This window comes from Lolium rigidum, chromosome 1 (genome assembly GCF_022539505.1).
Source record: "Lolium rigidum isolate FL_2022 chromosome 1, APGP_CSIRO_Lrig_0.1, whole genome shotgun sequence".
Taxonomy (NCBI): Eukaryota; Viridiplantae; Streptophyta; class Magnoliopsida; order Poales; family Poaceae; genus Lolium; species Lolium rigidum.
Window position 1 is genome coordinate 92,764,461 of NC_061508.1, and position 25,401 is coordinate 92,789,861.

General features: G+C 45.0%; 2 protein-coding genes across 2 annotated transcripts; one reads left to right on the plus strand and one right to left on the minus strand.

Annotated features, from left to right (window-relative positions):
- Window positions 1-13,602: 13,602 nt before the first annotated feature.
- LOC124696986 (isoamylase 1, chloroplastic-like) lies at window positions 13,603-24,259 on the plus strand. The gene is made up of 18 exons (XM_047229667.1): window positions 13,603-13,959; window positions 14,081-14,263; window positions 14,367-14,459; window positions 14,751-14,903; window positions 15,707-15,783; window positions 16,288-16,429; window positions 16,515-16,622; window positions 16,747-16,832; window positions 17,229-17,300; window positions 17,376-17,502; window positions 17,729-17,815; window positions 21,884-21,976; window positions 22,467-22,625; window positions 23,056-23,139; window positions 23,421-23,501; window positions 23,581-23,660; window positions 23,779-23,896; window positions 23,986-24,259. Exons 1-18 carry the CDS (start codon window positions 13,603-13,605, stop codon window positions 24,241-24,243), a joined length of 2,358 nt encoding a protein of 785 aa, XP_047085623.1. The 3' UTR covers window positions 24,244-24,259.
- Window positions 24,260-24,318: 59 nt separating this feature from the next.
- Window positions 24,319-25,213, minus strand: LOC124697091. The gene is made up of 3 exons (XM_047229758.1): window positions 24,989-25,213; window positions 24,748-24,885; window positions 24,319-24,659 (listed from the first exon to the last, which is right to left on the minus strand). The coding sequence occupies exons 1-3, from the start codon at window positions 25,187-25,189 to the stop codon at window positions 24,588-24,590; spliced, it is 411 nt and encodes a 136-aa protein (XP_047085714.1). The 5' UTR covers window positions 25,190-25,213; the 3' UTR covers window positions 24,319-24,587.
- Between the last annotated feature and the right edge of the window lie 188 nt (window positions 25,214-25,401).

A 25,401-nucleotide genomic window follows, 5' to 3' on the forward strand; every position in this document is an offset into this window, starting at 1 on the left:
ACACCTTAGTTTGTTATGGTAAAAAACTAAATGTGATTTCATGATTAGAAAAATAAGATACTTACCAGAATGCCAGAACTGAGGTGAACTCCATGGATACCATCAAGGAAAATGTGATGGCAGTTGACAATGTACATAAGAGGCTAAGGCCCAATAGAGTCGGGGGGTTCCCGGGAACATCGTTCACCCACACCCCGACGGGCTGCCCGCTAGGCTTCCCCACAGGAACGTCCGGTGGTAGTACCTCCACATCTATCGGGACTATGTTGGGTGGCTCATTTCTATTCATGAAATGGCCCGCATATTGAAAAAAATATGTTAACAAATCACCAGATAAGTTTACATCTCAGAAGTTTGCCTAAGGATTGAAGAAAGATGAATTTTATGGTACCAGCACATACCTTGAAGTCAGTGGCTCCTAGAATAATACACCCTAAGTTGTTGATCCTTTTATCAGATACAATCGATAAACACAAAAGGGGAAGGGGAGATACATGGACAAGAAAGGGAATAGAGAGATATATTTCCTTGGCCATCGCTATCAATTTGCGTGCCAAAGGGCCCCTTTTTCTTTAAATTACTTAGATCTTGTGTGGCTGGGATTGTTCCTGTTAGAAATTTAAAAAATATTTTATTTTACCTTTTTTGTCGTGCCCTGATTGAAACGGTTCTCGGTCATAAAATATATATATTTCTTGTAGTACGTGCTCGCATCAATCAGATGGGAAGCTTGATTCCTTCCTAATGGTGGCAATGGTGGTTTGCTTGGTGCTTGTTGAGATAGGTATGCCTAAGGGGTATGTCGCATATATACCCCTGGTCCATGATTGAAGCCCAAGGCCCATGGACTCGAAGGTTTGGAAGCCCAAGAAGATGAAGATGTGCAGATTAAGAAAGTAGAGTTAGTATAGTAAACTTGTAACAATATAAGGAAAGGCCCATCGTGGCCCGAAAATCTTGTACTTCTACAACACGGGAAAGTCTTGGCTTCACCTCCTATATAAAGGTGAAGCCGAGGTCGAAATAAAGATCGAATCATTGTAAACCCTAGCCACCATATTTTCTCTAGTTGGACGCCTTTGTTCGTCTAACCACCTTTGAGTTCTACTTGCCCTCTACTTTCCACGAAACCCTAAGTCTACAATCCGCAGGCATTGACGAGTCGATACCTCGTCATTTGTGGATGCCACGTTCGTTATGTTGCCGTCAACGACCCCATACACCGTAGCCCCTCATTTGTGATGTAACTCCATTTCCTTTACTCTTATTTGTGTGTAAGTGCATGTATGTAGGCCATGGAGATACTCATACAATTTCGTTGCATATTATTGTTAGAAAAATTTACAACTGTGTCACAAATTACATCCTTAAGTGGGAGGGGGCAATTGCCCCTCTCTCACCTAACCTTATTTAAATACTTTCTCCGTCTCGGTTTAACATGCACGCACACAGTTTAAGATAAACTTTAACCATTGATTTGGTCAACAAAATATAAATTTTATATCTACAAAATCTATGTCATTAGATTCATATGAAAAAAGCTTCCCAATGATATAATTTTTGTGACATATATTTTATATTTTATTGACCGAAATAATGGTCAAAGAAATTTCTCAAACTACGTGCATGCCTGTTAAACCAAGATGGAAGTAGTAATAAATATACAGAGTAACAATAAATAATATATTTCACACGGGTTCTAATTAGTCAGAAAACGGTGTTGAGGGTACCCGTCTCCAATAGTGAACATACGTAGAAGTTGGCGATCTCGTAAATTGAGGAGACCCAACTGCATACAGATCAACAAAGGCAAGTGGAAGACTCCACATACATTTCAGACCAACTGCTGCATCAAGGAAGCTGACCAAGCAGCAACATTAATTTGTTAAGAAAATCAGGTACGACACATGTATGACATTTGGAACATAGTACCGATGCATACAAGTGTATAACTAGGATGATCCCATGTTCTCGTGTTTATCTAATCACCTTCTACTGCACTATTGCTGAGTCACTTCTCCAACATAGATCTTACTAAAGTTACATACATAATATTTGGGAGTGCCTGGTGCCATTTGGTTTGCCTACAAAATAACAAATAGCATAACGCTTTATGTGAGCTAAAGAATGTTATAGCATTGCAAATCATTGTTTCTAAGCAAACCCAATCAGTGTTTCTAAGTGGTCTACAATGTATTGAATGCAACTTGAGGTGCATTCTCTCACAACAATTTGTGTTCTATAAATTTCCGCTGCAACTCGCGGGATTCACACTGGGTTCAACTTTTCTTAGCCAAAAAACAATCTTTTCATTTTCTGCAGGTTATCCATCTGGTGTCACACTGGGTTCAGCTTTGGGCCCTCCTTTCGCCGGAGGGACAGCGAGATGCCATGGTTACTGGATGCACACGTCTCCAGATGATCGCTCAGGATATCTGGTGCCAGGCTGGCTGGCGACATACTAGAAGATTACTTTGATGACCACTTGGAGTAGTTTGTGCTTCTTTCGCTGGTTGATTCTTGTATCAATTCTGGACGATGCTTGAGTTGTAAAACTGTACTAAACTAGAATTTTTAATAAAAGGCCGTGTGCATCATCATAATGCAGAAGCCGGGGTGATACTCCCCATTTCGAAGAAAAAAAACTCGCGAGGTTTCATCTAGTGGTTAATAGATGTAAGCACACATCAAGGGTAGCATGCTGCAATTCATGATAACCCTAGTGTGAGTATAGAAAAGTGCACACTCTTTATTTTTATTCTAATTAATATGGCAAAACGAGATTGACTCAGAGTACCCGCTTCTCAGGAGAGGAAATGAGGGCCGAGCTGCATGTAGTTTTTTATTTTCAAACATTCAAATTTTATACTTCAAAGTTTTTTTTTAAATCTGAGAATAATCGTAGATGTAGCAAATGATGTATACTACAAACCTGTAAAATCTCAATACTAAATAATTTATATTGTAGTCTACACAAAAATAACAAAATCTAAAAAACTATATACTATTGAAAATATGCACTGCTCGCTATAAGATTTTTCAGATTTTCTCAATTTTATGCAGCCTAGAATATAAAAAATATCATATTAGGATTTTGCGTGTTTGTAGTATACTTCATTGAATAGCTCTAGAAACTTGTTTCATATATTTTTAAAACTTTAAAATATAAATTTTAAGTGTTTGAAAATAAAAAGCTACGTGTAGCTTGGTCTCTGTTTTGAACATGCGAAACTAGACCATCATGCTTAAACATGTTGGTAGAAATTCCACCACTAGAGTGCCTCACTAGGCACTCTCTCTGATCTTTATCTTTTATCTCGAGGCTCTTTGTGATTCTTGATTTGAACGATTTTCACTGTAGCTACTCGGACCTGTGAATCTTCCAATGGGTTTATTGTAGAATGGATACTCCGCTGGCTAGCACATAGAGACAAGTAGTACATCTGAACATGTAATATGACTGGAAAAAAATCTTGATATGGCTACAAGCGGCCCCGGCCCATGAAAACCCCATGTCCGCTGCTGGCTAGCACGACACTGTGGCAGCGGCCGGTCCAAGTGGACGGTGAGAAGCACAAGCCCACAAGGCTACACATCTCGGCAAGCAAGAGAAGACGCGCACGTGGACGAACAGACGGACTGGCGGTGTGATCGAGTCCTTTCTCCTCACTCAATCAGAGCATCACACTACCGCATACGTACTCGAGTCACGCTCCCCACGGTCGAGCGAGCACGGGATTCCCCGATAAAGAATGTGTATCTATGCATTTCCGTGATTTCTATTAGTTTCGTGTGCATCTCTCTCCTATTTCTCGGCCTTTCCTCTACAGTCTTGCACCTGATTTGTAATTCCTTTGTTTGTGGGCTTCTTGATTTTTATTACTGCAATATATGTGTTGTTCTGTTCTTATTGCAAAAGTTCCTATGTTGTCTTTTTCGTACCCTTCTTTTTCCCATTTTCTGGTTCCTAAGCTAGCACACGAGGTTACAAGGAAGCCATCCTAAGAAAGTTTCCGCGCCCTGGAGATCTTCATTTGACGTGACGCTGCAGTTTTGGAATGCAAACCTGGCGGCAGGTTTACCATCATCACGGCCTTGAGTCGTGATTACATTGTGTTTTCCTATCAGCGGGCAGGCGGCGCGTGAGGAGGACGTAGTTCTGGAACGCAGCCTTGGCGTTGCCGAAAACGAAGTCGACTGTTCCGGATATCGCGATAGAACTGGCGGCTGACCTAGGTGAGGAGCGTGTCCTGGTATCCTTTGAGCTCACAGCGATAGAACACCAAGTGCATGGAGTCTGAACTGAGAGCCACGGCGCCTGCAGCCTCTGCAACATGCTAGGCCTGCACACTCGCTATTCCAGCTTTTTTACCATGGGGCATTGTGAAGTTTTCTGCCAAATGCTCTATGGATGTGCTTCGTTACAATGAGAAACTAGGAATCTTGAATCACATGCAATGTCAGGTGATACTAATATGTGTTTGTTGAGGCTGCATACACTCACACTACTCCTCATTCCCCACCTTCCTTTCCATTTTTTTCTACCTATCCTTAGGTGGGGTGGGGGGCAATTGTCCCCTCTCACAAGTAGCCCTATTTAAACAATATTATATGTAGAAAAACAATAAGTATATTCCACATGGGGTCTAATAAGAAAATAATGTTGAGGGGAACATTTTTTTTTGAATGTAAACCACACTTTATTAAGCAAAGCAAGCCCGCCTCATTAAAAACCTTCCAGTCCCCTTCGGTACCCTAGAAGGAAAAGAGTGCGTCTGAAAACTTGCCCGCAATCAGCCACGCAGTATGGTTACAAAATACAGCTTCCGTGCAATAGCCGCCGATACGCAGATCGGGATTGCACCACATAAGATACCAACATCACCAGATTTGCCTAACTTAGCAAGACCATGCGCAACATGGTTACTACTTCTACTGATCTTCCTAATCTCTAGCATCGGGTTTGTCCGCAGCAGATACTTAATCTCTAAATAAATACTCCATGATGGTGAGCGATCAAAGTTCTCCGAGGTGACGGTCTGAACAACTCTTTGGCAGTCTGTCTCCAGGATTCCTGGAAGGCGATTTATATGAAGGAGTTGATGCAGCCCTTCCAAACACGCCTTAGCTTCAGCCTCCTCGGCACTTTCACAATAAGGATGAAACTTCCAACTTGACCGTATGATAGATCCTTGGTCATCGCGGATGACCGCTCCAGAACCTGCTCTCTTGGACACAGCATCCCAGCCCGCATCGACGCATACCGAAACAGCACCCGCCGGCGGAGGTAACCATTTAGAAACATCAACATGAGAACTCACCAAACTCTGGCTCGGGTACAGAAGGCCTTTTCCTTTGGAGCTACCTAGGGTCACATTGGCATCCTTGAACGACGACAGATAGTTCTGTAGAAAGGGTATCGAAACAGTACACCGAGGCTTTGTCGTCCCCATGTACAATGTTGTTCCTATGATGCCAAACTCTCCAGAATAAAAACATCAGCTTCACCCTCATCTCAGGGGCCGCGTTGGTAATCATAATTAGAAACCATTCCTTACCAGATTTGCAGAATTCAGACTCCGGCGGTAGAGTCCAAACACTCCGCATACCATGTCGTAACGCCTTAGCAAGTGTGCACTCAACCAGCAGCATGATGCGTGTCTTCTTCCGCTGATCCACAAATAGAGCATGTTGGTCTAGTTGTGCTAATTCTGCGATGGACATTCTCTAAAACTGCAAGCGTATTAGTGGCAGCCCTCCAACCAAAGACACGAATTTTCTGCGGGACATTTGCTTTCCAAATACTATCCCAAACAGGGCGATCACCCAAAGGATCAGAACTAGATTGGCCTGATGCGAGGTGATTTAAACACGGCTGCAAACCCAATCGATATGCTGATCTGACTGTAAAAAGTCCATTGTTTTCCATATTCCAGGCAATAAAATCGTCCGTGGGCCGCTGTGTGAGCTTGATTGCAAGAATCGCTTCTGCGTCATGTGGGTAGAAATATTTTTGGATTACATCTCCTCTCCAGGTTCTTGACACTGGGTCTATGAGGTCTGAAACCCATCTCAGTCTATTATCCTTCTTCTTACCCGATACTTTTAGTGAGTCAGCTCTCGGAAGCCAATTGTCCCTCCAGATGCGGACTTGGGACCCTGTACCGATCCTCGAGATGGCACCCTTTTTCAGAAGCTCTAATCCATGTACAACACCCTGCCATGACGGTGAAGGGTTACGAATAAACGCTGTGTCTAATAAATTCCCATTTGGATAGTATCTGGCTTTAAGAAATCTTGCACATAAACTGTCCGGTTTTTCAATGAGTCTCCACGCTTGGCGAGCTAGAAGTGCCTGATTAAAAAGATGGAAATCACGGAACCCCATCCCTCCGTGTGCTTTAGGTCGCGTAACTTTCTCCCATGACATCCAATGTAAACGCCTCCTATTATGCTCGTCGCCCCACCGAAGTTTCGACAATTTGATTGAGGTCCTCAATGAGGCCACTAGGAAATCTGAACACCCCCATAGCATATGTGGGAAGTGATTGGAGAATTGCCTTTACCAAAATTTCTTTAGCGCCGCTGGACATATATTTTTCAATCCAATCACTAGCACGTTTCACAAATTTCTCCTTGATCGGTTGAAATTTACCATTCTTCATTTTGCCTTCAGGGACCGGCAATCCGAGATACTTCTCCTCAAAGCACTGTGTTTCATACTTCAGAATTTCTTGCATGGAGTGTTGTGTATCTGCAGAACATTTATCACCAAAGAGGATGGAGTACTTGCCCAGACTAACAAGCTGACCAGTCCCTTTCTCATACTTATCAAGAATAGATTTAATCACCAAAGTTTGCTGCACATTGCCCTCAAAAAATAGAAGACAGATCATCCGCAAAAAGGAGATGTGAAATACCAGGGCCTCTGCGGCATATGTGAAGCTCCCGTAGGGAAGCACTTTCGATTTCCTGTCTTATTAGAGTAGATAGGCCATCCGCAACGAAGAGAAATAAATAGGGTGAAAGTGGGTCACCTTGGCGCAGCCCACGTGATGGAGAGAAGGAGTCCAACAAATGACCATTGAAGCGAACCGAGTAGCGTACGGTGGTCACACACGTCATCACCCACCGTATCCATTTGCTATGAAAGCCCAATTTCGCTAAAACTCCCTCAAGAAACCTCCAGTCAACACGGTCATAAGCCTTGGCCATGTCCAATTTATAAGCGCAAAAATCTCCTCGAGAACCTGTCTGTATATAATGAATACACTCGAAAGCAATGAGTGCATTATCAGTAATTAATCTTCCAGGAATAAAAGCACTCTGATAAGGTCCAATAATATCCTGTAGCAGAGGACGCAAGCGATTAACCAAACACTTGGAAACAATTTTGAACAGAACATTGCACGGAGCTTATTGGCCTATAATCCTTCAATTCCTCTGGATTATTTTTCTTTGGAATGAGCACTATAGATGTATCATTTACCTCATCTGACATTATTCCTTCATCGAAAAAGCGTTGTACTGCAGACACTACATCATTTTTCAGTGTACCCCAATTCCTTTGAAGAAATCTAGTCGGGTAACCATCCGGGCCGGGAGCTTTTAATGGTCCAATTTGAAACAAAGCATCTCCAATCTCCTTTTCTGAGAATGGTGCCGTAAGACTCTCATTCATTTGATCATCAACTTTTGCTTGGAGAAGATCAATGATAACGGACGCCGTCACACTTGCATCTTTTGTGAATAGGTTCTGGAACAAACCTGTAGCTAGTTGCTCCATCTCCTCACGATCAGTTGTTACTGTCCCATCTGGCCGTTTCAGATTACGAATTTTATTTTTTTGTTGTCTGCGCGACGCTCTACGGTGAAAGTACTTCGTATTGCGATCCCCGGCACGGAGCCAATCAACTCGAGACCGCTGCAGCCATGATAGTTCTTCTCTATACAGCATTTCATCCATCTCTTCAGTCAACTTCTTTTTCAGCCTGATGCTTGTTTCATCAGTCAAATTAGCCAAAGTATGTAGTTCTTTTCTTAGCTTCTCCAGTTCCCGCGGAATCGACGGAATTTTTTTTGACTTCCAGCTGTACAGTGAACCCATCATGGAGCCAAACGCTCCACTAATGGCCCCCAGACTTGGTCTATGCTCTTGTTCCACCCCACATGCGGTTGATCCATCATGTTGGCCCTGAATTGGACTTTGCCTAGGCCACATTGAAGACGCCACACGCCTACTCCAAGCTTCCTCAATTGCCGCAGCAAGCGATGGTTCTCTCTCCCAGGCTACCTCATACCGCCGAATAGGCCTTCTCTCACGCACGGGACTATCATGATCAGCAGCAAGCAACAGGGGTGTGTGATCAAAGCGAGACGACTGTATATGCTGCACTCGCATCCCTGGGAATAAGGTGTTCCATGCCGGCGATGCCACAGCCCGGTCAAGACGAACACGCACATTACTATCTCCCTTCCTATGATTGTCGTATGTCCATGGGGTGCCCACAAAGCCGAGGTCATGCAGATCACAGTGTGAAAGGACTTCACGAAAGTTACTCATCAAGCGCTCAGACCTCCTCGAGCGGGAGAAATGTTCTCCCTGCCACATCGCCTCATTGAAGTCCCCAATCATTAACCAAGGGTCAGAAGATCTAGGCATAATACGTCGTAAGAGAGTCCACATAAGATGACGATCATATGGCTTTGGTTCCCCATATACAAAGGTACCCCGCCATCGTGTATCATAAGGCCCTCCCTCAATATGGGCATCAATATATCTGTGGCTGCAGGACAACACATTCACTGATACTTCCTCTGTCCAGTATAAAGCAATACCTCCTCCAGAGCCAGTTCCTACACCAGGAACATGGTAGCAATTATTCATTCCAAGTCTATATCTCAGATTCTTAACTCTATCCGCACTCTGCCTCGTTTCACTGATGAAAACAAGGCTAGGCCTATGTGTCTGCACTAGACAGACTAGTTCCTGAACCGTCCGGGGCGGCCCAAGACCCCGGGGTTCCAAGCGAGGATACTCATTGCGCCCGGCGGTCACCCTCGAGGGGTGCCGCCGATCCTGAGCTAGCGCTGGATGTTGGAGTTCCATCCAATTTCTTTTGTCTCTTCTTGTCAGCACTCAAATCATCAGTCACCTTCTCGCCCTCATCGCCATAAACAACCATAGTGCCAGGTGGTAATTCCATGCCAAGGCTCAAAGAGTTCTCCATGGCCTCCTCCGAAAAACCTAGCCTACGCTTGGCATTGGTCTCAGCATCTGTCATGACAGTATCATTGCGTTTGTTTGGGCTCGTAGCAGTATCTGCCAAATCCGGGTCTGAGACCACTTTGCCATGCTGGTGTTCGGGGTGTTGTCGCCAGTCAACAAAAGCTCCTCTTCCTCTACCTGTGCCAGTCCATTCGCCTCTACCACGGCCGCCGCCATCTCTCGAGAGATCACCACGACCTCCCGGACTCATGAAATCAGAGCGACCGCCTCGGAGCCCACCACGTTGTCCTCCCAAACCACGTCCCCTACCAGTGGGGTTTGCATGGATCCAATCACCGAACTTCAGCTCTTTCTCCTCAAAAACGCCAGTGCCGCATTCTTTGTATACATGTCCAATTAGACCGCAAGCATTACAGAACATACCCAGCTTCTCATACTTGACAGCAAAGAGACACCTTTTCCCTCCTCGGGCTATGGATAAAAATCTTGTTAGAGGCTTTCTCACATCATGCTTCACCCTAGCACGGACAAAGTCACCCTTAAAGCTTCCCGTAGGAGTCATCTCCACTTTAATTACCGCACCAGCAGAGCGGGCAATCAGAGGTTTGACAATTTCCAACTTCCTATATCCCTCTGGGATCTTATGCACTTGCAACCAGACAGGCATGAGCTCCAGCTCCACCCGTGAAGGATCAGAGAAACCATCGTAGGGAGCAAGCAGAAGCGCCCAATCACGGAATAACCAAGGTCCTCGTTCTGTAACCTTCTCCCAGTCCCCGAGACAAAAACACTGAATAACAAAAAGGTTCTCCCCCACAGCACGTATCTTGATCTCTCTAGCCGAATTCCAGGCAAATTGCATCTGTTGAAAAAATGCCTCATGGCTGAAACGCTTTTCACAGCAAATTCGTCCAATTGCTAGCTATCTGGTGCTATCTGCAATCACCGGATCTTCCTCTGCAATAACAAAGTCGTCAAAATCCTCATCACCAAGATCCAATTGATCAAAGAGGTCATCTATGCCGCCACTCCTAGCCCCTGCCGCCGTGGATGAGGAAGCACCCTGCTCCACCGGAGTCTGTTCCTGGTTCACCTGATTGCCATCTCCTTCCTTTCCACCACTAGCCTCGCTGCCGATCATCGGTTTGCCGTCCGACATCGCCGGTCCTTCAAACTAGCCTTTGACGCACCAAGGTCTGAGATCGGCAAGAGAGGAACCCGCCTCAACCAGACCTGGGCAAGTTCCTTGTAGAAGACCACGAGATTCCGAACAGAAGGAGAGTTCTGGTCGGATCCGTTCGTCGGAGAAGATTGGATTCCTGGGACTCGCCGCCGCTGTCGCCACGGGAGGACAAAACCCTAGACGGGTACGGTTTTTGTTGAGGGGAACATTTGGTCATACCCTGTCTCCAATAGTGACCAGACGTACAAGTCGGCGGCTGCTAGCTTTGGGTGGCACATTTCCCTTCATGAAATGGCGCACGTATTTAAAAACATGTCCAGAAATCACCAGATAAATTCACATCTCACAAGTTCGCCTAATAAATGAAGAAATATCAATGTTATGATGCAGGCATATACCAGGAAGTCGGTGGATCGTTGAATAATACACCCTAAGATGGCGACCCTTTTATCATATACAGTCGATAAGCACATAAGGGAAAGGGGAAATACTATGTCAAGAAAGAGTACGGAGGTATATTTCCTTTGTAATTTTTAGATAAAAGGCACTCAAGTGCCCAACTTTGAATTAACAAAGCCACCAACGGCGAGAACGATACAAAGTGCTGAACCCAGCTTACAGAACGACACCACACACCCACACGAACTACCGAAGAAGCTACAACCGGAAGCGCGACCAATAGGCTCAGCCAAAGCACCTACGAGGACTCGAAGAAGAAAAGGAGTCTACGGTGTCGGGCCGGAGCTCACTCGAGAGCGAGCCATTTTCACGCACGCCTCAACAAAACTCCTCCGCCGCGAGATGCCACCGGAAGCCGACCACCACCGGGGACCGATCCATGTTGCTCGCAAACTGAAGAGCAGCGCCAAGGAAGCTCGACAAGGGAAGGGCACGGAGCAAGCCTTGCCGAAGATCGCCGAAGAATCACCTCCGTCACAACCTTCGGTGAGCCTCGCGCTGTGGGCTCCAAGACGGTGTCTTCAAGAAGAGCACGACATCGGAGTGCCGCCACCGCCCGATCCGAGGATCTTGGGTTTTCACCCGGACGAAGTAGAGGGACAGAGGATGGCCTCACGGCGCCTTCAACAAGGGAACGCCGTCCGCGGACGCCGCCACCGTGGCCCGAGGGGCAAAGGTTTCCCCTTGGCAACCTCTCCGCCATCTACACCCCACACCACTCGACTCGCCGAGTACCACGTCGCCCCCACGACCATGGCACCAACCAGCACCAGAGCTACTGGCTCGCCCGCCAACCAAATAGCTCCCCCCTTCCAGGGCCGCCGCCCCGGCATCCCAACCCTGCCCGCTGCAGCACCGAGGGAAGCAAGTAACACCGCCGCAAGGTTCGACCTACAAACCTCAAGGAAGGCCAGAGAGGCAGCCGCCGGCCACCATGGCCGCCGGTGCACCGGATCCGGGGGCGAACTAGGCCTCGGCGAGGCCCGGGGCCCTCGCCCCAACCCGCACGCAGTGGCGGCCGGGAGGCCACCCAGCCCACGCCTCGCCCTGCTCCATCCCTGAAGGCCTTGCCACCGCCGGCCCGGCCGGCCGTGGCCGCCGAAGATCGCGCCGTCGTGCTCGACGCCCAGATTCCGCCGCCGGCCGAGCTCGCGCCGCCCAGCACCGCAGACGCCTCCGCTGGAGCCGCCGCCGCCCTGAGTGCGCCCAGCACACAGAGCCACCACGCCGCCGCCGGAGCAGCCGCGCCGCCACGCCCCCTGCTAGCGTCGCGCCCCTTCGCGACGAGATCGCCCGCGCCGGCGACACCGCGAGGAGGGGAAAGGTGCCCCGCCGCCGCCGGCGCCCGAGCTTCGCCCGGCGGCGCCCTCCTGGCGGCGGCGAAGCGGGGGAGTGGGAGAGGAGCTCGGCGGCCGCGGCGATTTAGGGTTTCGCCCTGGGCCTCGCGGGAGCCCAGGGACGAAACCGTGTTGCGTGTCGGTCCTCAAACTACTTAATTCTATTTCCTTTGTAATCACTATCGATTTGTGTGTCCAAACGGTCTCCTCATCTTTAAGTTACTTAGAGCTCGTTCTCTTCTAAGTTTTTGATTATTCTGTGTGGATTTAGTATTGCAATATTGACATGGACGTGCGAAACTACTTCCTCCTAGTGGCGTGGATGGTATGAACAACGATAGTGCTCGTGTTGGTCTTGATCTTTCCCGTACCCTCACTAGACACCCATGTCTCGGCAGTGTTGTGGGGACATGTTCACACGATGCACCTTGATGGGGGGTCTTACACTTCATGGAAGGAAAGATCCAACAAATTCATTGTTTTCGCCTACACATGAATTCATCCGTGGATGCTGCCTCTCTCTCCCCCATCTCGCTCTCTTTAAAAAAAAATCTCCCTCGACCCTCGTTCTCATCATCATTCTTTGATCTTATTAGTCTCTTTATTTGCGGGGAGATCTTATCGGTTTCTAGGATTCAGGTACTGCCGCTTGCAAGGTTTAAAGAAATGTCACCTCCAGAACCTGCCAAGTCCTTGGTAGATTGTTAGTTAGTCGGACACTCAAGAAATAAAACTTTGCTTCCCTATCCATACCGAAGCGAAGTACATCTTTGACTGCAGTTGTTGTGCTCAATTCCTTTGGACAAGGTAAACTTTGACGAGATATGAAATTATTGTGGAAAATTTCTTTCGTGTAAGAAAAACATGTATATATCGACATCATTGTTCTTATGTATCATGTTGCAAAAGGAGAAATGCACTTGTCCCTCCCGTGCATGGGAGCATCATCCACAATGAATGGTTTCTTCCAATGGGTTTTTGTAGAATGGATACGATTTTACGTCCTATAGTGACTATCTGTCCAATTTTATCGTTTTCCCCATCTATCCATGCAAGGCTGCCACATAGAGACAAGTACTATAACCGAACACATTTTATAGAACTCTTGATCTTGCTGCTGGGTAGCACGGCATCAGCAGCGGCCGGTCCAAATAATGGACGGTGAGAGGCACAAGCCCGCAAGGCGACACGCATCGGCAACGGCAAACGGACGGTGGGAATGATCGAGCCCTGCTCCTCACTCAACCACACTACCGCGCGCGCACGCACTCCAGTCCCGTCAGTCACACTCCCCACGAGCGCGGATCCCGCGATAAATAATCCCACCTCGCCGCGCCGCGCTCCTCCCAAAATTCCACCGATCGAGGGTTCCCCGCACCACCACCACCACGACGATGGCCATGGCCGAGGTGCCCTGCCTCTGCGCGCGCCCGTCCCTCGCCGTGCCCGCGCGCCGGCCGCCGGGGACGGCGCCTCGCCTGCGCGGCCCCAATGCGACGACGACGGCGGGGAGGGGAGTCGTGGCGGTCCGGGCCGCGGTGGTAACCGCGGCGACGGCGGTCGAGGAGGACGAGGAGGAGCCGGCGCCGGCGGAGGACAGGTACGCGCTCGGCGGCGCGTGCAGGGTGCTCGCCGGAACGCCCGCGCCGCTCGGCGCCACCGCGCTCGCCGGCGGGGTCAACTTCGCCGTCTACTCCGCCGCCGCCACCGCCGCCGCGCTCTGCCTCTTCACCCCCGACGATCTCAGCGCGGTGGGCTCTTCTTCCCGGGCGCTAGAATTTTCAGCATTGCGTGTTTGCGTGCGTGCGCCCGGCCCCTTCTTTTTCTTGGTATGCGGTTTTGAGTTTTGTGTTTGGGGCGAAAATGGTGCAGGATAGGGTGACCGAGGAGGTTCTCCTTGACCCCGTGATCAACCGGACGGGGGACGTCTGGCACGTCTTCGTCGAAGGGGAGCTGCACGACATGCTCTACGGGTACAGGTTCGACGGCACCTTCGCCCCTTTCTCTGGACAGCACTTCGATGCTTCCAACGTCGTGGTGGATCCTTATGCTAAGGTGATGACGCGCTAGATTTACTTTGCTTGGTGATGTTTACAGCAGCAGAGATTAGTATGTAGTATAGTAGGTGCTTACTTCTCTGCTTTTGGTGTTGCTCCAGGCAGTGATAAGCCGAGGGGAGTATGGTGTTCCGGGGCCTGGTGGCGATTGCTGGCCTCAGATGGCTGGCATGATCCCTCCCCCGTATAGCACGGTATACTTCAACCTCTGAACATATTGGCAGCATTTTGTTTATCTCTTTTCTCACTACTTTGATCATATCTTCTTCCTCCTGTACTCCATTCACCGAGACAGCAATGATTAGTATCATTGTGCATTTGTATCTGTCTGCTAAATTTGACAAATAACTGAATTTTGATGGACTTTGAATCATAGTATGTATATTATGCTTGCCAGTGGAAATATAGTGAAATAGCATCTGCTGTTTGTTACCCTTGTCTTAGTTGTTTAACTGGAAATGCAGTAAAAAGGTTTGCATCTGCAGTTTGATTGGCAAGGCGACCTACCTCTAAGATATCCTCAAGAGGACCTTGTAATCTATGAGATGCACTTACGTGGATTCACGAAGCATGATTCAAGCAATGTACAACATCCCGGTACTTTCATTGGGGCTGTGGAGAAGCTTGACTATTTGAAGGTACAGTTGCTACTTGCGGATTACATAAGCTAATTCTCTAAGAAAAAACTACGTTTATCCTGAATTTATGCAAAGTACAAAAATTACTGTATCACTGAGAAGATGTTTCTAAAGAAACTATGTTCATCCTTAATTTATGCAAAGTACAAAAATTAATGTATCACTAAGAAGATGTTTCCACACATTTTAGCTAGATATAGCGAAATATACCCATTCTATAACTTAACCATAACCAAATATGTTATACTCCCTCCGTCCCCAAAAAAAGCTGCTCAACTTTTCTAGATACGGATGCATCTATAGCTAAAATGTGTCTATATACCTCCATAAGTTGAGCAGCTTTTTTAGGGAAGGAGGGAGTACTAGATCTTCTCATCAAATCTATACTATTTACATAAACACTTATCATCCCGGCACTTTAATTGTGGCTAGCGCGAAGCTTGGCTGTTTGAACGTACAGTTGCTACTTGCTTACTACATAAAATAATTCTGTAAGAAACTACATAGTATCCAGAATTTGCGTGATTACAAAACCTATGTATATTATAAGTTACATGACAAGTTGTTCACATACATTTTTAGTAAAATTAAGGAATTTATACCCCCATTTGACAACTTATCATAACTAACTATGTTATGCCGCGCTGCTTATCAACTCTATACTATTTACGTAAACAGTTCTCACGGTAGTTTTGTGAGTGGGGGCTAGTACTTCTTCTTCTTTGACTGGTCATTAAAAGCAGTTTTAAGACTTTTAGTTGTATGTTTATTCTTCGTTTGATATTGGAATACCCGCTCTGCAGGAGCTTGGAGTTAATTGTGTAGAGTTGATGCCTTGCCATGAGTTCAACGAGCTGGAGTACTCCACCTCCTCGTCCAAGTATGTATAGTTGAATTTGGTATTGGACCATCAGATTGAATGAGAGTTCATACATATTCTTTGCATCCTCAACTGATATCTATTCAAAGGATTATTTTTCAGCAGTCACTCGAGAGTTATAAATCCTATGTGTTTTTATTGATGTGATTGATACCAGCTGCTGTTGCTAGTGATGTTTATATTTTGTATGTACCGAAGCTATACTTTTTTCCACGAGACATTAACCCACAATTAAGGTTTGAGCGCACTAATTCCAAGTTACAGTTGAATAGTTAATTGCTGGAAGTGAAATCTACCATAATGTTGTCCTGCCATCTCCATACTTTCTAGCATGGATTCGATCTGTGTATCTTTCATTTGTATATACGGCACTAATTGCCCTCTTATTATTCCAGTGTACCATGCGTCTGTGTCTTAACACGATTATGATTGGCTATATTTCTCACTAGAAACATGGCCAATTTGTGATACTGTTTCATATAAACTACTTGTTTATCTTACCAGGGTGAACTTTTGGGGATATTCTACCACAAACTTCTTTTCACCAATGACGAGATACACTTCAGGCGGGATAAAAAACTGTGGCCGTGATGCCATAAACGAGTTCAAAACTTTTGTTAGAGAGGCTCATAAAAGGGGAATTGAGGTCAGCAGGTCATATGAGCTATGCTTGTCTATTCATTGCTCCATATTCAACTTGTCAGTTTGATGCGTAGATATGATACTGTTAGGTGATTTTGGATGTTGTCTTCAACCATACAGCGGAGGGTAATGAGAATGGTCCAATATTATCATTTAGGGGCATTGATAATAGCACATACTATATGCTTGCACCCAAGGTGAGATATCTTGTTCATTACATAATTATTATTTCATAGATGCATAGAGTATAGATTTGTTATGTAGGTCTGCTGTAGATTCAGTCTTTGGATCGAAGAATTTCAAGGGCATTTCTTCATGCAGGGAGAGTTCTATAACTATTCAGGCTGTGGGAATACCTTCAACTGTAACCATCCCGTTGTCCGTGAATTCATTGTAGATTGTTTGAGGTACAAATATGAGCATAAGTTCTTGAAAACGCTTCAGTTTTGTTTCACTGATTGTCATTTTAATATGATTAAGTTGCAAGCTTGTGGAGATGAATCTTCTGATCAGTGTATTGTATCTTTAATCGTTACAAATGCTAGTGTTTTGGTGCTTATAGATTTGGCGTCTTGAAATTCTTCTTCAGTAAAAGAGAAATCTATTGTATCCTCCCATGAATATTTTTTTTGGATGTTTATGGATAAACAGAGAAAGAAACATGACTAATATGTTGCTTGCAATAAACTTGAATCTTCTGTTGATCCATCTTCACTAATATTTGGTGCAAGCATATTAGCATTTATTCTATATTCTTGCCAAGACAAACTATTTTTTCTGTACTAATTAAGTTTGCTTTGTAGATACTGGGTAACCGAAATGCATGTTGATGGTTTTCGTTTTGATCTTGCATCCATAATGACCAGAGGTTCCAGGTAATTTATATTTATTTTTTGTTTGGCTCTTGCCTTTTCAGAAGATTCTCTTAAAAATAATGTTTCTTTTACAAGTCTGTGGGATCCAATTAATGTGTACGGAGCTCCAATAGAAGATGACATGATTACAACAGGGACACCTCTTGTTACTCCACCACTTATTGACATGATCAGCAATGACCCAATTCTCGGAGGTGTCAAGGTACCTGTTTCATTCAACATCTGTTGTTTATGTACATTCATTTTCTAGGATGCTAATGATCCATTTCTCAGTTTTGGTGAGAAATACAATTCTTATGCAAGCAGCTTTGATTATTTGCTCCTTATGAGTTATACTAAATAGAATAGTATACGTTAAATGGACATACTTAACCTTCTATTGGTTCCTTGGGAGCCCCTCTTACTCCTTCCCCTGTTTGCAATTATAGCTCATTGCTGAAGCATGGGATGCAGGAGGTCTTTATCAAGTAGGTCAATTTCCTCACTGGAATGTTTGGTCAGAGTGGAATGGGAAGGTAAGAACTGTATATTGTATGGCTTCACCTGTTTAACGTTTGATTTGGAGTTGTTCTTTGGCAAATGCTGTAGAAGTTATAACTTATATTTGCGACATATTTAGAATTTTAGATAAAGCAAAATGGTGTGCTTATATCTTTACTATTATATTGGAGTTGGGGATGGTGTGTCACTTTTGACATCAAACATTGGAAGAATCACAACCATTCAACCGTCTCAGTTAAACATTTGATTCACACACACCATCCGATGCATTTGCGTACCTCTTAAGATGGAAAGCTCTCAAAATAAGGCAAGCTATCATATATTTCCAATCGACCCTTTCTGAACTTGGAAAGCTATCATAGGTAAAGAAAGTAATATTTCCTTTTCCTTAATATCGCGGTTGATCAAGCCAAGTATTTCCTTATTTTGCCTAACAAATATCATGTCAACCAAACTAAATATTTCCCTGGAGCGGCTCACAAAAAATCGGATCGTTCGTCTAATTTGTTTGTTCATTTTTATGTTCGTAATATACGAGTAGAAGTCGACGTACGGATCAAGACCTCTGGTGCGCTCCGCTGGGCTATACGTTGACGCCGTCAATCTTTACTATTATATTGGAGTTGGGGATGGTGTGTCACTTTGACATCAAACATTGGAAGAATGACAACCATCTAACCGTCTCAGTAAACATTTGATTCACACACACCATCCGATGCATTTGCATACCTCTTAAGATGAAAAGCTCTCAAAATAAGGCAAGCTATCGTATGTTTCCAATAGACCGTTTCTGAATTTGGAAAGCTATTATAGGTAAATAAAGTAATATTTCCTTTTCCTCAAAAAATATCACGGTTGATCAAGCTAAGTATTTCTTATTTTACCTAACAAATATCATGTCAACCAAACTAAATATTTCCCTGGAGCGGCTCACAAAAAATCGAATCGTCCGTCTAATTTGTTTGTTCGTTTCTGTGTTTGTAATATACGAGTAGAAGTCGACATACGGCTCAAAGCCTCTGGTGACCTTCCACGCCAGTGCGCGCTCGGCCTTCTCCCCTGCCTGCCTCCGCCGCGACTGGACCTCGCCAAGGTCGAGCCTTACGGCGACGTCTTGCTCCGCTTAGTCAGCTATCCGGACGAGACGGATGTGCCCTTCCGATCCTACCTGAGTTCAAGGGCGTGGGCAGCCCCAATGTTGTGGACTACAGGGTCACACGGCTCGACCACGTCGCCGGCAACAACCCAGAGCTGGCCCGGTCGCTGCATGCATTGCCGCCAGCTTCATCGGGTTTCACGAGTTCGCCGACTTCACCACGAAGGAAGTCGGCATGGCCGAGAAAGGGCTCTCAATTCCGTGGTGCTCGTCAACAACTTGTAGGCTGTTTTGCTGCCGTTCAGCGAGCACGCGCACGGCACCAAGTTGACTACGGGCTCGCGCGATTCGACCACTTACGAGCCCTGTGTGCAGTACATCGTGCTCGCCAGCAACGTCTAGCTCATGACGCACAGGGAGGTACGAGCTCTGGTGGCTTCGATTTCATGGCGCCACCGGTGAAGAAGTACTAGGTACGACATGTGCGGCACCTCGTAGATCATGTGCTGATATTCATGGCGCCACCGGCGAAGAAGTACTAGGTACGATATGTGCGACACCTCATAGATCATGTACCGATATGCAAAGTGTAAGCGCAGAACAGCAGATCAAAGAATGCCAGAAGTGTGTTGGTCAACACTCGACAGGGATGGCCATGCTATATATTGCTATGCATGTTGCTCCAAATCTTCACCAATCCAGCAGGGGATAGCCGGATAGATAGAAGCGCCAATCTTTTCAACCTTTGCACTTGAGTTCTACGCATGGTAGAAATGTATCAAGCCTTAGGTGGGGATCAAGGTGTGTGAGCTAGAGGATAGTGATTGATATGATTCTACATTCCTACTAGAGCCATATCCTCAGTTCCCAATTGTTGGCATAGTATGAGTGTGTCTTTTTGGCACAGAGTTCCATGAAGCTCGTTTTTAAACTTTAAAAAATCATTTTAATTCAAATTATTTCTGAAAACAAATGTACTCAATGATTTCTTCTACCTGTATGTAATTTTTTAATATGAAAAACCTTGTATTCAATCGTCTGCAAAAATGATAAAAATACAGATATGAAAGCATGAACCAAGCTGCTTTCGAATATTTTAAAGTTGTCCAATTTGTGCTTTTTGTTAAGCCTAAAATACATGATATTTCACATAAAAATTTGCACGCGCATAGTTGATAGTGGTGAACCCACAAATTTGTAGAAGCCGGTCGAGCAAGCTTAAGATGTCAAATTTGCGTAAAAGACCACAGTAGAAAATAGTAATAAAATACAGGCTTTGCGTTGTTGGCCAGCCTCTAGGCGGCTGCCAGGGCTTGAGGGACACTAGGTCCGCCAACGATAGTTGACTACATCTAGGTATATTTTTTGAGTTTTTTTAAGCTTTGAAATTAAGTTTTAATTTCTTTAAAGGGCTCCAGGGAGCCTGAGCTGACCGCCGAGCTTGAGGGACACTAGGTCCGCGGCTGATAGTTGACTACATCCAGGCATATGTTTTGAATTTTCATCAGAAATTGAAATTATTTTTTCAGTTTTATTTAAAAAAATGCTCGAGGGAGCCCGAGCTCTAAGGTTATTTGCACAAGTTCAGGTTCAATAGGTAGTATTAAATATGGTTGTTGGATATGTAGAGAAATGGCACTGATTCTTTTGTCTTTTTGGCTACGTAAGAAACAAAACTATTTTTAAGTGGAAGTAAACAAACTTTCAATGGCATAAGATTGGATTTTCTGTGTAAATATGATGAAATTTGGTATTAACTGAATTATGATATTCGTGATCTTCAACAAATGTCATATTCTCACTTGTACTGTTGAATGAAGAAATTAATTATCTTCTGACTGCATAGGATAATACAATTGATTGAATTTCCGTAGTTGCTTATGCCTCACTATCTATATTAGGGTAATGCACTAGACGTGAACTACATGGAAATTCGACTGTCATGATTGGAGGAGTCCAACAAAACAACAAAAAGTAGTTGCGAAAAAGGGAAGGTAAAGTAGCGGCGGAGAGAGAGACGAGAAGGTAGGACGAAGATAAATATTGTGTTCTTTGCATGGATAGGATACATGCAAGAGGGAGTGCACAAACCAGGGTAGAGGGGTGTTGCCGATAGTCTAAAAGCAGCAACCACATCAAATGGAAAAATATGTCCATAAATTTATTTGATAGTTTCAATTTTGTTGAGCCGTGGCAACGCACGGGCATCCAACTAGTATAAACTCAAATAGCATATGCAAAAAAAATGCGTCTGTAAATGCCCAAGGAAGATAACATGGGAGCTGAGTGATGAAGTACGACGTGTCAAATAATTGAATATAACTCAATTCTGCAAGAAACATTCGAGTTTATTTGGGCCTCCTGGAACAAAATTTTATATTTATTTGATATACTGCCATACACCTAAAATCAAACTGGTCACACACAAACTTTCTGAAAGAAACTAGTCATGTTGCGCTGTTGGAACATTTGGTTGTAAAAGTACATGTATTTTTGAACTAACTCCCTGCCTACAAATAAGCATAGATGGAAGAACATGTTGCTTTGACTTGCAACAGCTAAACCTCAGTGTTTTTTTAAGATTTTGGATGTTTTAAGCAGGTAGCAGGATGAAATTTTAGTTTGCTGTGACCTTTATCTGTAGCTTGATTTAAGGGTGGGGCAAAGATTTTTCGATACGATCCTATTGTCATTGTAATTTGTGCATTATTAAATAAACACTCATTATATATACTCATCATTAGGGCACTCCCTACTGGTTCCATAGAAAAGGCAGCATAACTGACAATATTTATTGAACGTTTGGTTTTTATCAGGGCATGGAAGATAAAAATCAATAATAAACAGTACCATATTAAATGTGTATATATCAGTTAATTTCTGGTGTGCATCCATCTTCAACAAAAACAATATGTGGCACGTTTCCCACTTTACCTCTGTACTAGCTGTTTCATGATAGTACTGACATATGTGGTTGTTTTCTCAGTACCGGGACATCGTGCGCCAATTTATTAAAGGGACAGATGGGTTTTCTGGTGGTTTTGCCGAATGTCTTTGTGGAAGTCCACACCTATACCAGGTATGTCGTGCCAATACATGTAAATCGATCCAGTGAAATGTCACCTAGATAAGTTGTTGCATTTGGCCTAGAAGTATAACACTAGTTCTACATATAGGTTCTGAGAGCCAACCTGCGAATGAAGGAACATAGGGCTTTTCAGTTAGTTATTTATTTCTAGTGGCTAATCCACTTAAAAGATTCAATCATCTCATTTCTTTGGAGTGAGAACAAGCCCTATGATGTTTGGAAGAAAACAGCTTTATTGGAAATGAAATCAACCTAACACTATCTGTGGTACCATATATTGATAAAACTGTCTCTGTTTTTCCCTTAAAGAAATGAAATCAACCTAGCACTTCGTGTCAGTGTGAAGTTAGCATCATATCTACTTGTAGGGGAAAACGTTGGAATTAATGTGTCGGATAATTTGATCTGTTACTCACAAAATCCTATTTGGTTTCTATAGTAATCAATTCAGTAACTTGTTATTGGTCACTGCAATTACCAGGCAGGAGGAAGGAAACCTTGGCACAGTATCAACTTTGTATGTGCACATGATGGGTTTACACTGGCTGATTTGGTAACATATAACAACAAATACAATTTATCAAATGGGGAGAACAACAAAGATGGAGAAAATCACAATCTTAGCTGGAATTGTGGGGAGGTAATGCTGAACTATCCTGTTTTTGTATTTTTCTTGCTTTACCTCTAGTTAAATGGCTGACAAATGTTGTCAAATGGTTTTATCTGTAGCTAAACTGTTAGGGCATTGTTTGCAGAATTGTATTTTCTAAAGAAATTTCGCCTTATATTTTGTGCATGAGGCGGTTGATCGTTGATGTACATACAAAGTTGATACTGTATTTTGTGCACGAGGCGGTACAGCCTTATATTTTGTGCACGAGGCGGTACAGGAGGCGGTACTCGAATTTGATAAACTTTTTCTTTGTTTACCTCACAGCAGACCCCTCTACATATAAATGATTTTAAGTAACGGCATGTTCTTTTAGTTTGGAGCAAACTTGTATGCCAACTGCCAAGAAGGTTCAGAATCATGTGCAAGATGTACTTACAATTTCATGTGAACAATATAGGAAGGAGAATTCGCAAGATTGCCGGTCAAAACATTGAGGAAGAGGCAAATGCGCAATTTCTTTGTTTGTCTCATGGTTTCTCAAGTAAGCCTTACAATCTGATCTCTTCAAAATATTGAATTGCTTGTTCTTTTCCAAATGGCAAATGTGGTCAGGTGAAACGCCCCAACAGGCAGTGTTTGTCAACGGACTGTCAAGTTTGACAGAGTATCTTGGTTTCAGTTTTGCTCCTACCTCCATACATGCGAATAATGATAGCCAACATGAAGGGATTGCATATCTGAGATCTCCCAAAGTTAAATTCTTCAATTCATCTTCTTCAGTATTTCGGACCTTCTAAACATTTCCATTTTTCCAATTGGTAGGGAGTTCCAATGTTCTACATGGGGGATGAATATGGCCATACAAAGAGCGGCAACAACAATACATACTGCCATGATAATTATGTTAGTCCAATTTGGTCATGTGTTTTTCTAGATAACTATCTTTAAATCTTCCCATTCATACATCTTGGTTCTTGAATAGGTCAATTATTTCCGCTGGGATAAAAAGGAACAATCCTCTGACTTGCACCGATTCTGTTGCCTCATGACAAAATTCCGCAAGTAAGTACTATTTATGTTGAGTAATTTCTGGGTGGAACAACTGGAGGTGCCGTCAAATGCTAAAAGAGTCATTTCACAGCCTAATCAAATGAGTGTTGTCTATTTGTCTGCACTGTAGAGAGTGCGAGAGTCTTGGCCTCGAGGATTTTCCAACCGCTGAGCGGTTGCAGTGGCATGGTCATCACCCTGGGAAGCCTGACTGGTCTGAGAAAAGCCGTTTCGTTGCCTTCTCCATGGTACAGATATAATTCTCACATAACCAAAGTTGTTTCAGTAAACCATTTGTAGCAGAAACTAAACAATGCTCCCATGTATCTCACCACAGAAAGATGAAACGAAAGGTGAGATCTACGTGGCCTTCAACACCAGCCACTTGCCGGCCATTGTTGAGCTCCCGGAGCGCATAGGCCACCGGTGGGAACCAGTGGTGGACACAGGCAAGCCAGCGCCATACGACTTCCTCACCGACGACTTACCTGACCGCGCTTCCACTGTATACCAGTTCTCTCATTTCCTCAACTCCAATCTCTACCCCATGCTCAGCTACTCGTCGATCATCCTTGTGTCGTGCCCTGATGTTTGAAAGACCAATGTACAGTAAATAGCAGGAGTATATAGGTAGGAATTTTGTGTATCACCCGAGTGTGCAAATGATCTATTGCCAGTGATCTAATCGATCCGTGGATACATGTGCAAATTGCAAAGTTTGTGGTGCTCAGACATGTTTTTCCTGATGACCAAGCTAGGGGAAACATTCATTGACAATGGACTAGAGGTAAAAGCACAGAGCTTGCTGTAGTGTCGAAAGACGACCCACATTGCAGTCATAACAACCAAAAGAAAAAAACAGAAGAAACAGCAAAACGACCAGATGATCGGTCTCTAGCTCGATCTTGCTTGCTATGCGGCTATGCATGCCTCTGCTGATCAGGAGATGTTGCTCTCTGGATATGTGATGCACCTGTAGACCCTGCATCTCTGGCACAGGATGTACCCAGCCTGCAACAGACAAGGGACGCCAACGGTTGGTCGTCGGCCGAGGGAGCTGAGGAAGAGAATGGAAATCAAGATAGGAGAAAGAACTCACGGCCTTGCAGGTCGGGCAGCGGCGGTAGATCCGGGGGCTGCTCTCGGACTTGACGTTGTTCTTCTTCCCTTTACAGAAGTCGCAGAGCAGCCACCCCGTGCCGCCGCACCCGTCCTCGCACTCTACTTCACCTTCTTCCTTGGGACAAGATCACATATGGCAGGTGAGGATCGTTAGCCTGAACGATCAGGCGAGTAGCTTGAACTCTACGGATGGTCCATGAGGTTTCAGAGATGCTAACCTCCATGCCCGCCTCAACCTCCGGCAGAGCCGCCTCTGCTGCCGCCGCGGCGGCGACCTCCCTGGGGAAGGACACGCAGCCGATCCTCCTCGGCTTCTGGGATGGCGGCCAGGTCGCCGCCGATGCCCGGAGCGGCATCAGTGGAGACGGACGGTGGCACCAATGGTTCAGGCTCGTCGCGCTGCACCATTGCACAGCCATTCCTGATCAGCTAGTCAGCTTCGCCTGATCGCCTCAGCACCGTTCCCTCCGGATAAAATTGCGAGGGAAGGACATGGGTCCCGAACTCTGACGTCACGGGCCCACGCGAGTCCGCTAGCTTCGGAGCCTGACACCTGGGCCCACGCAGAATCTCAGTTCGCTGCTTCTACAAGTCGTCTGGAGTCAACGCATCTGGCTGAAGCTTCCACTCT